General features: G+C 31.8%; 1 protein-coding gene across 1 annotated transcript; it reads left to right on the forward strand.

Moving 5' to 3' along the window:
- The first annotated feature begins 7,052 nt into the window (after window positions 1-7,052).
- On the forward strand, window positions 7,053-11,098 carry LOC107928966 (uncharacterized). Its single transcript, XM_016860280.2, has 7 exons — window positions 7,053-7,737; window positions 8,211-8,354; window positions 8,966-9,038; window positions 9,568-9,673; window positions 9,752-9,848; window positions 10,428-10,523; window positions 10,602-11,098. The coding sequence occupies exons 1-7, from the start codon at window positions 7,165-7,167 to the stop codon at window positions 10,755-10,757; spliced, it is 1,245 nt and encodes a 414-aa protein (XP_016715769.1). The 5' UTR covers window positions 7,053-7,164; the 3' UTR covers window positions 10,758-11,098.
- The last annotated feature ends 976 nt before the right edge of the window (window positions 11,099-12,074 follow it).

Consider the following 12,074-nt stretch of genomic DNA (forward strand, 5'->3'; position numbering starts at 1 on the left):
AAATGAAATAAAACAAAGGCCCAAATTACAGTGGCCCAAAATCATCAGAAACCCTAGGGTTTCTAATCTTCAGCCGTCGCAGCCAAGATCTGCATGAGCCACTGCCCCCCACGTGCGTATCTTCACCTGCACAGCAAGAAAAAGAAACAAGGCAGTATAGGCAACGAATATGGCAAGAAAATCAAGAAGATCGCGAATCAAGCAGATATGAATGGATCTTCTTTTCATTTTTTTTTTGTTTCATTGTTTGCTATAAAAGCACACTAAAAAACACTGTAAAAAAATAAGAAAATACAAAAAAAATACTGAGAGGAGAGTGATATAAATTTTTTTTGAATACAAAAGGTGATTTTCCATTTTATTTACTCAGTGTTCATCATTCTTAGTTTCGTTTTGTTATTTTTTTTCTTTTTATTTTTTATTTATTTTTCGTTTGAAATATAAAAAAAAGGAGAAGGGAAACTTACCTCTTTCGCCGGAGTCGTCGAATCAGTGCCACCTCCGTCACGTTCGGAGCCTTGGCGCACGGTTGAATGGCGGCGCAGAGAGCGGTTGAAAGAAACCCTAGTAGAGCCACTGTATTTAAAAAAAAAGGAATAGAATGATTTTAATATTTTTTTCAGCTTTGTTTAATTTAAAGAAAGACAAAACAGCGCCATTTTGAAAGGGCCATACCCGCGTATCGACCCGACCCGCAACCAGGGTCCGCGCGTTCGGGCCTTGAATGGGGAATTTGCGCATTAAGCCCTCCTTTTTGCAACGCGTTTTAATTAAATCCATTTCTTTTTTTAATTTGGCCCGTATGTTTCTACCTTTGTTCACTTCAGCCCACATCGCTGCGCATCGTTTTGGGGAGACAGATTATTTCCATTTTGGCCCCCTCATATAATGCGCGCGTGGCAAATTGGTCCTCCGTTTTATCTTAATTTCATTTATTGGTTATTTTGTGTTTTTTTTCGTTTTTTATTTATTTTTATTTTTATCATTACTATTATGTTATTTATTATCATTTATTATTATTTCTATATTTATACGCATTTCATAATATATATGTATTTTTATAACATATATATTTTTAAACTTTTATAAATACATACATACAAACATATTTTAGTATATATATACTTTTATATTTTAGTTTCAAATTTTTTTCATCCTTTTTTACTTTTGTAAATATGTATGTACGTGTATTTCCACATATGTATTTTATGTATTTTTTTCATATTTTTTTACAAATATATATATACACAAATATACATACACATTTTAGAATATACATATGTTTCCCATATTTTATAATTTAAAATATACATTCATTTTCTATAGTATATATATACATTTTCATATTATAAACATTTTTATTGTTCTATATATTCCATTATTATATATACATATTGTACATATACATATATAATTCATATCAAAGTATTTGTTTTGTGTTATACATTAACATTTTATCATACTTTTAAAGAAAATATATTTGGTTTTATCAAAGCATTAAAATCATTTTTGTTCAAAGGCTTTCAAGATAATGCGATATTCGGTATTTGGGATTTTCAAGAAAATTGAACCCTAACGTATTGGGTTCTGATTTTCTTCGTTAAACCTAACAATTGAGAATTGCTCTTTGATCAAAAATAAAATGAAAAAGCTTGTTGTTAAGAATTTAATATGTTGTGTCCTAACGCATTGGATGTGACGTATTGATTTCTCGAGACAAAGATTTTTAAATATATATATTAATAGAGGAAATATTTAATGTTTGGGATGTTGAGAAATTGTGCCCTAACGTATTGGGCTACGGCTTTGTCATAAATCTTAAACAATTGAATCTTTTTTTTAAATTTTATCACACAAATCTTTTGGATAAACTCATCTTGAAGAAATAAAATATCGTGCCCTAACGCATTGGGTGTGATGTTTTCTGTTTCAAAATGAGAGTCTTAATAAATAATTTAATTTGATTAAGGATCATATTTTTTAACTCTCGACATTAAGATATTTATTAATCTACGTGGTACCAATTTTTGGGCGTTACGAGGGTGCTAATCCTTCCTCATACGTAGCTGACTCCCGAACCCGTTTTTCTAAAATTCGTAGACCAGGGTCGTTTTTAGGTGATCCAATCACACCTTAATAAAAGATTGGTGGCGACTCCCAATTTTTGTTTTTTTTTAAAGTCGACAACTAATTTTTTTTCCAAAAATAAAAAATGGTTTCGACAATGTACATTATCAAAATTGGGTTGTCCGAAACTTGAACCGATGGGATGGTTCATTGGCAACCCTCTTCCCCATACTCTTTTAATTTCCAAAACCTCCAAATCGTGATATGAGGTACCGATTTGCCCACCCCGGCCAACCCTCCATGCCATTTTGATAAATAATTGAGGGTATATTATTTTAGGCTTAGTTTGGATAGGCGGTGTGTTTAGCTCCGATGAGGTTAAAAACAGCGGTGGCGGTGAGATTAGTTACTGTAGCGGTGAGATTGGATACTGTAGCAGTGAGATTAGAAACAATGGTGGAGTGTGTGTTTGGATTCAAACGCAGCTGTAGCGGTGAGGTGAGAATAAGAAATTACTATTAAGGACATCATATTAGAATTGATATATAATAGAAGTTTTTTAATTATTTTACTTTTATAAAATTATTAAAATATGTGAATTTATAAATTAATTTAATAAAATATTAAAATGTATCTTTTAATATTTTATTATAAATATTTTAATAAACTATATAATCAATTTAAATTATATATAATAAAATAAAATTTTATCTATTTTTTAAAAATAAAGTTGTACTTATTTATTAACTATATTTTTTGTTTATTTTCATACATCTATTCATTTACGTGTAATTTTTATTAATTATATTTCTACTTATTTTTCATATATTTATTAAATTATATAAAATTAAATATTATTAAAATAAAAAGTATTAAATAAGTATAGTGATTTATTTAAAATAGAAATTATCTAAATTATTTTAAATTTTATTTTAAGATCTTAAATAAAAACTAATAAATAATAAATAAAACTACAATCTTTAAAATAAAATGAAGACATTAAAAGACAACAATTGAAGGAAGGTTAAAATAGGAAGTAAATAAAAATATATATTAAAAATTAAAAATTAGGTGAGAAAGAACCTTCTCTACTGCAACATAAACCCTCAGTCAAAATATAAGGGTCCAGTGAGATCAGAGTGCTCCAATCGTGCTGATGCTATGTAATCCAAAGGCAGAAAAATGGTGCGTTTAGGCCAAAATCTCATCGCACTAGGGGCCACTGGTGATCCAAAGGGACCCTTAATCAAAAAGCCTTTGTACATTGATGAAGTACTACTAGAACAATTAATTTAATTTAACTATAAAAACAATTTAATGGTATTTACAAAAATCAACTACATTTTGTCGTTAATATAGAGTGTTGCATACTTGAGTTGAGAATGAGTGTATGGATTTTATATTCACGAATATGCTATACATATTTTTTAATTTAATACTTGTTTTATTAGTTTTTCAAACATAAACAGCTATACATATTTTTTTTAGCGATTAAAGTATTACATATTTAAATTAAATAATATATAAAAACAATACATGAAAGTAAGTTTTTGTCATTTTTTTTTCATAGAAAAGCTTTAATGGTTATTGTCGAAACCATTTTTTTTATAAAAGTGGGTCGACTTGGATTTTGAAAATGAAAACGAAAATGGGAGTTGCCACCAATCTTTTTTGATGAGGTGTGATCGGATCACCTCGAAAAGTGATTGTTTTTAATAAGCGGTTTGATTTTATTAAAACAACGATTTTGGTCCACGAAATTCAAAAAAATAGGTTTGGGAGTCGGTTATGTACGAGGAAGGATTAGCACCCTCGTAACGCCCAAAATTGGTACCTAGTTGATTAATTAATGTCTTAGTATTGAAAATTGAAAACTTTGAAGAGATTTAAAATACGATCCTTTATTAAAATGCTAAAATTTTTTGAGAAAATGGGTATTTTTCACATTAATCGAGAAGGAGAATTATGTCCCCTAAGTTAGGACACAATGTCTTGAATTCCCGATACGAGAATACATGCCGAAAAATTTATTTATTCGAAAGATATTCGATGATCTGGGTTTAAAAAAAGATCATATTCCGTAAGAACACGATCTTTTATTAATTCCCGAGATTATTTAAAAAATTTATGTTTGAGAAGATTCGTGTATTTGGATTTATCGAGAAAATTAAAACCCCGTAAGTTAGGGTACGACTTTTCCGAATCTCAAAATACGAAATGCTATTTATTTAGAACAAATTTTGATATATCGAGTAAAATAAAATACGATGTCGTAATAAAAAGAATGCGAAAACAATACATTGTTGATATGTATAACAAAACAATAATGAATACGATGGTGTAAAAATAATACAAGAAATAGCAACGAAAATAAGATAAATAAAAAGGACAAATCAATAGCATACAAAATAACAAGTATATAAGCAAGTAAAAGTAAAACATTATTTTAAAATGATAATGAAAACATAAATAAATAATTAAATAAATAAAATTATAAAAATGTAAAAAGATATATGTATGTACATATATATAAATTATAAGATATAATAATATATATAAGTATGTATATATATATTATAAAAAATATGTATGTATATTATAAAAATGTATGCATGCATATAAATATAACAAAATCTGAAATTTAAAATGTATAAATAAGTAAATAATAATAATAAAAGATTAATGGTATAATACAATAATGATGATAACATTAAAATAATTAATTAAATAATAAAATAGCTAAAAACATGGACTAAATTGAACTAAAAACAAAAAAATAGGGCGAATTTAAAATAAATGAAAAGAAAGGACTTATTTGAACGCGCGAATAACATGGGGGAACTGGAAGGAAAATTTTCCCTTCTCCTCCAAAACGATGCCGTTCAAATAAGGGCTAAGCTGTAAACGTGACAAATTCTGGGGTACAATTTAAAAAAAAAACTTAATTGTAAAAGCATTTAAAAGCGGAAGGGCTAAAAGTGTAATTAGCCCTTCCGTAGAAAAGCACGCGTACCTGAGGGCATCTGGGTCGGGTTTTGGGTCAGGAGCCCAAAACGACGTCTTTTTGGGGCTTTCCTGACCCTTCCAAAATGGCGTTGTTTCAAAGTGCTATTTAAACTAATTAAAAAAAACATTTCTGCTTAAATCTCTAAAAAAAAAGGTTGAAAAACCTCTATTTTTTCACTTCCTCCTCTCATGGAATCCGACCATGACGCCAGTGAGCTCGCGCGGTGGCTCCGCCGTAGCCCCGCTACAGCTCCGTCATGTCGGAAAGAAGAAAAAAAATTCAAATCTTCCCCTCTTTAACTCGTTTCCCTTTTTTGGTGTAGCCTAAACGGAACCCTAAAGGGTATCTATGGCTTTGGCACACAAAGGGAACCAATGATGGTGGCGTGCCACAAGTAGACGGGTATGTCTCAACTCTGTTTGTTTTTTTTATATTAGATTTTAAGGAAAAATTCAAATAAAAATCAATGAAAGTAAAATAAAACAACAGAGAAATAAGGGAAAAATCACCTTTGAAGTCTCGGTTTATTATTATTATTTTTGTATATTTTTCCAAAAAAAATCCCATTACAGTCGGTTCAAAGGCTTTTTATTGCCGATCTTGTTTTGGTGTATATGTGAGATTTGCCAATATAAGGGTGTCGCCAGACCTATTAGGAACGTTCTTGAAAGGTATTATCATGATAGATCATAGTGATAAGATAGATCTGAGATGATGATAAGGAGAAAAGGTCATCTGAGACTTGGCCTTTTGTGCATCACTAATGCGTGGGTCGTTTGGTATTTTTGGCAATTTTTTCTTGGTCAATCGGTGTTCATCGTCAGGTTAATTTGATGATGGCGAGGCTAGGATGCAAATTTCAGTGGTTTAATCAAGTTGATACATCTTTGGTTTGTTTCTAAAAAATTCTAGTGTTATAGTTTTTAACACCCCATACCCAACCCAATCGTCGAGTTCGAACTATAAGATATCATATTCATTGTTGAAACAACTACAAACAATTATATTCGATATTTGACAATAAAAATCTATATGTGAGCCTCTCATGCATAAAACATGTTATATAAATATTTTCGCGTTAATTATGAACTTACGAAAGCTCAATAACATCTCGGGTTAATTGAGCTCTCATCCGGCTATGCTTTTAATTATCGTTTCACTATTAGGTAGAAATTAAAAGCATTGATTTTGTATTATTTATTTCAATTTAATTGTACATGAAATAAATAAATAAATAAATTCACACATGTAATAATATTAAAATATTAAAATAAAAATAAATATTATTAACTCACCTCGCAATAGTCCTAGTTACTCCATATTTCGAAGGGTGCTCGAGTTTAGAGGAATAGTCTAGCTTTTTAACTATGATTATTATTGTTATTGACAATTGTTGTCTTCAAAATTTTGTCGCTCGACAACCATACATTAATTACCATCATGGGCTCCATTTAAATTTATTTTTGTTTATTTGCCTTAATTTACTATTCATTTTTATTTTAAAAAATATTTTTATGAATATTTCATATTTAAATTTAAATAAAATAAATTTTATTTAATAAATAATAATTTAGGAGTTTATATTAGGTTTAAATCACATCTAAATTCATTATATAATTTACATATCAAAATTGAAACCAATATATTTCATACATTAAAAAGGTTTTAAGAAGGCTTTTTGGTGTAATCCCCAATAAAAAGAGAAGTCAGTGGAGACCAATTTCTTTTTGTCTCTCTTTCTCTTATCTTTTTTTATGTTCATATTATTTTAAAAAATATAATTTCATTTATATTTCACTATTTAAAATTTAAAAAATAAATTATTTATATATTTGTTAGCCTTTCAAATAATATTTTATACCCTAATAATTATTTTATTTTGTATCAATATTAAGTCTCACCGAATATATTATTGTGAAGGAGTTTATGTTTGGAGTTTTTGTATTTAACTTTGGGGGTAACAACATGTTGACATTTTGTGTGAGCCGAAGAGTGATGGAAAAAACAAAAACAAAGGCACCAAAACTGGGGTATGCGTTCGGCCAAAAACAACATATTAAACGTTTCCAAACTATTAACCCAAATATAACATGAAAAACAGAAATGAGATTGAAGAAGCAAGCAACCATTCGTTTGTTTGTTTCATTCCTTTTTCTTTTCTTCCTTTAATGGCTCCTTCTATTTCTTCTATTTTCATTTCCCACACTTTCAATTCTTTCACTTCCTTCACTAACTGCTCTAAAAACAACAAAAACCACACTACTCCACCTTCACAACATAAAAATCATCAACTTTTTTCTTCTTCTCCAGGAAAAGTGTCTTTCGCCGCTGCAACAGGGGAGCTTTTCTTGGGAATTGCGTCAAGATTTATTAAAAGCAGTTCCAATTATGAAGATTCAGGCTCTACAATCCCTGTTTTCAGCAGACCCAGAAAGAGAATCAATAGGAGTGAGGCTGGAAACAATGATAAGGACAGAATTGGGTTAGTGATGGAGGATGAAATTGAGCCAGAGGTGATATGGGAACAACGAGTCAAGGATATTGAAGCTGAAAAAGAAAGAAGAGTGGTTACTAGCCCTGGTTTTAGCTTCTCTGCTGCTGGCCTCTTGTTTCCTTATCATCTTGGAGTAGCCCAGTTCCTCATTGAAAAGGGTTACATAAAGGTTTGATCTTTTGCTTCCCCCCCCCTCATTTGACAGAAGTAGATTGTATGATTGTTCATCAATTCAGTTTGATTTCTGTTAACTGGCAGGTTCTTGTTTATTTGTAGGGAAATTCATTTAGAAATCTCTTTCTTTTGAGAGAAGCTAGAATTGAAGAATCTTGGCTTTCTTGAGCTCTAATTTTATGCTATAAGCAAGCATATGAAGTTAACTGATGGTGCCTATTTTAAAGTAGATACCGTAGTCCGTATATTTTCTAGAAAGTAACAATTTGAAAACATAATTAAACTTGATCACTATTCTGTTAACCTTGGTTTTTTTCTTAACGAATGTACATGGTCCAGTTTGGATGTTGAGTACTCTTTGAGTTCTTGAGAACACTGACAAACTCTTTATATGACTCTGTGCTGTAATATTTCATCATGAACCACTCTGGCCATACCTAATATTTCCTTTTTTCCACTCTGATGCAGGAAACCACACCTTTGGCTGGTTCATCTGCTGGTGCCATAATATGTGCAGTGATTGCTTCTGGAGCTAGCATGGATGAAGCCTTAAAAGCTACTAAGGACCTGGCGGATGATTGCCGGCTTAAAGGGACTGCATTTCGTCTTGGGGTATGCCTAGGCCTAGCACAGTGACTTATTTGTGGCTTAATGCACTTAGAGTTAGCAATAAACTAATTTCAATTGGTAACTTTTAGCCACTCACATGACTTGTTTGTGGCAAAGAGAAGGAAAATTTTTGCTTATTTTGGTTAGCTCTTGCTTTTTACTATAGTTTTTACTCATCTTTCTAACTTCAAGTTTAAATTTATACTAATTATTCTTTATTTTAAGTCTAACGATTTTAACACATGTATTAAATAAACATTTTTCTCATGTTATTATACTAGTAACCACACGTGTCATTATTATTTTGTTTTATAAATTTTAGTTTCTTTATGTTTTTATAGTGTGTATGATTGATGGTCATTAATTGCTAATAATCATGTATATTTGCAATCTAATTGCTCAACACAAACGGATGCAAAGATTAACATTTGAATTTAATCATTAATGATTTTAAAGGATCTTGATTTCATCAGCTTTGATATTTTAGTGGCTTAATATCTCATTTACTTTTTTTGGCCATTTGCTTATTATCTCACTAAAGAACTCATATTTCTGCATCAGCTTCTGATAAGTTTTCACTTTTATGTTAACTTATGCTTTTTTAAAACCGACAGGCTGTTCTCCGAGATATTCTTGACAAGTTTCTGCCTGATGATATTCATACTAGGTCCAATGGGAGGGTTCGTGGTGAGTATGATAATTTGAAAACAAACTAGAAACTGTATGTATATTCTTTTATACTGGGAGTACATAGAGCTGATAATTAAATTTTCTTTGAAGCATATGAGAAAATAATATTATCATCCTACAATTGTAATCTTTGAATGACACATTTAGATCATGATAACATTGAGATAGCTGCTCAGATCAAGCTGGTAATAAGGAAAAGGTAGATAGGCGTTGGGATAGTAACATGCAAAGCATTGGTCAAATCATAATGTTAGAGAGATGCTAGCTGAGGTCTAGATTGTTTTTTAAAATACCGAAGTAGCTACAAACACATTATGAAGACGGTGGAGGGTGTTACTATAACTTCAGTTGTTTTTACACTAGATTCACTAATCTACCTTTCTCTGTGCCAAGATAAATTCTCTCTTTTTTGTGTATGACATTCTTTATAAAGCAATTTGCATAACATTGATGTCTGATTTTGACTTGCGAATCTCCACCACTTTGAGCAATTAACATTTCTTTTATTGTGCAACTATAATGTCAGTTGCTGTAACTCAGATTCTTTGGAGGCCTAGGGGTTTACTGGTAGATCAATTTGATTCTAAAGAAGATTTGATCAATGCAGTCATTACATCTTCCTTCATTCCTGGGTAATTGGTTAAGGCATAGTTCTGCATTGAAACGCTTGCTATGAAGTTACGAGAACCTGATACAAAACATCTTTGCAGGTATCTTGCTCCTCGCCCAGCAACAATGTTCCGAAATCGTCTATGCATTGATGGGGGTTTGACATTATTTATGCCCCCAACATCTGCTTCTAAAACGGTATTTTCTTGAGATCGTTTAAAACTGAACCTGCCTCCAAAAATTCCGGGAAACTATTTGTCCCAAGACATTCTGTTTTACTGAAATTTGCAATCTGATATAGGTTTGAAACAAGAATATTTAGTCATAAATGGTTTTGAATTGAATTGCTAGCTGTTGAGTGTCATTTTGATATTCTGATTAGCACTACAATAATATATGTGGTCTCAAAAGTTACTGAAGTGCTTTGTAGCTGTCGAATACAAAGCTTGGATTCTGTCAAATCTGTTTTAAGATCCACATATCACTTTACATGTGATTATTGTTAAGACTTGAAATAGCCTTGTATAGTAATTCACCATAGTTTATTAATCACTGGTCAAGATTTACAAGGACGAGATTGGCCTGCGTTTATATGTAGTGTTATTACTCTTGTTTATCCGATATTTTACAGTTGCAGTGAACTGTGGAATTGAAGTCTTTTGACTTTGAGATAGGTAAAAAGTGGTAGTATCCTATTCCACTGGACCTAATACCAAGCAATGATGATTACACAAACTTACTCCTGATGGTGATATGATGGCTGATTTGTCTTTGCAGGTCCGAGTCTGTGCTTTCCCAGCCAGTCAGTTGGGGTTGCAAGGAATTGGGATTAGTCCAGACTGCAATCCTGAGAATAGGGCTAGTGGAAGAGAGGTAATCCCATAGGTCTGCAAATATTGATTGTTTCCCTCAAGTATAAACCTCTGAACTCTTGTTGCCAACTCCTCACAGCTTTTCAATTGGGCATTGGAGCCAGCAGATGATGAAATTCTTGATAGGCTCTTTGAGTTTGGATATCTAGATGCAGCCGTATGGGGAGAGCAGAACCCTGTCAAGGACATTGTTGCAGATAACAGTCCCCTTGTTGGGAATGGTTCTGCCAAGTAAATACTTAGATGGTTGGATAGCATTTCAGGGTAACTCTGTCTCAACCCTGGCAAGTAGGAGAATCGAATTTCATTTGGAGTGCTAGACCATGGCTAAAATATAGATATAGTAGCCAAGATTATATAAAGTTTATATGGTATGAAATTGTCAAACGACCATGAGATGTCATAGGTACAGTAAGTGAGGAAGAAAGGAATTGAAATGTAGAATTTAGGATAAGGATATAATATTGTACTCTGGGATGATGTCAAAATCCATTCATCCTTATCCATCTCATGTTCTCCATTGTCTTGTAATCTGAGGATTTCTTTGTATAATACCAGTAAAACTGCAGTTGCTCACTCTTGGATCATATTAAACATCATCTCGTTTTTATGGATGATCCAAGTAGTAATCTTGGAAAGCACTAATCATTTACCAAAAAAAAAAAATCTTAATTACAGATTTGAAAGAGTTTGAACTGAGGAGTGAGTTGTGACAGACAATTAGAGGGTGAGTGGCAGACAGAAACAGTCCCACATTTTTGTATCCTCCTTTTGCAGCAAGTCAAAAGGTATTGAAGAGATGCATGAAGCCCCCGCATATGGCGTGGTCAACGACACATCTCATAGCTTTGCTTTGTTGAGGTTGCGGTCTTTAAGACTGTTGCTTTTTCAATTCATTCTGACTTTGCAAGGGACGATTATGACAGGCAGAGAATATTTTTTTGTTTGGTTGATTACAACAAACACGACATGATCGAAAATGGCTTCTTATTTCAAACCAGATATTTCTCTTCTTTGCAGTAGAAGGAACAAATCTATCCTTTAATCTTGTCAAGTTCCAGCAACTGAACAAAACCCTTTCTGACATATTTGTAACAGCTCTATGGGGGATTTTGAGAGGCGCAGTTGCAGAGCCAATTTGGCATTCTGTCCACCTCCAACAATAATTCTTGGTAGTGGAGGTGGTCAGTATGTCAAACAGGCAGTGTAAATTTGTCACTGAGAAACCCCAAGAGAAATTAATGAAATACCCCTTTACCATCATGTCTTCATCTGTTGGGGTACAACTATATCATGTAGTCTTGGAAATGCCAATTCCAACACCCTAATATTTATCTTTTCTTGCATATATATGTATTATCTTCTTCTTCTTCAATATGTTATTGAATCCAGTTTGCTGGCAATGCTTTAAACTTGCTTTGGTCATCTCTTCAGCATTTTTTTCTCAGGTGGAAAACTAACGTTACCTAATATCTCATCCAGATTTTGCCTTGGGTTGGAGTTTTCTGATCCATGAATTTGTTCACAAATTTGATCTGTACGTTTCTTTAAC

This window comes from Gossypium hirsutum, chromosome D01, assembly GCF_007990345.1.
Source record: "Gossypium hirsutum isolate 1008001.06 chromosome D01, Gossypium_hirsutum_v2.1, whole genome shotgun sequence".
Taxonomy (NCBI): domain Eukaryota; kingdom Viridiplantae; phylum Streptophyta; class Magnoliopsida; order Malvales; family Malvaceae; genus Gossypium; species Gossypium hirsutum.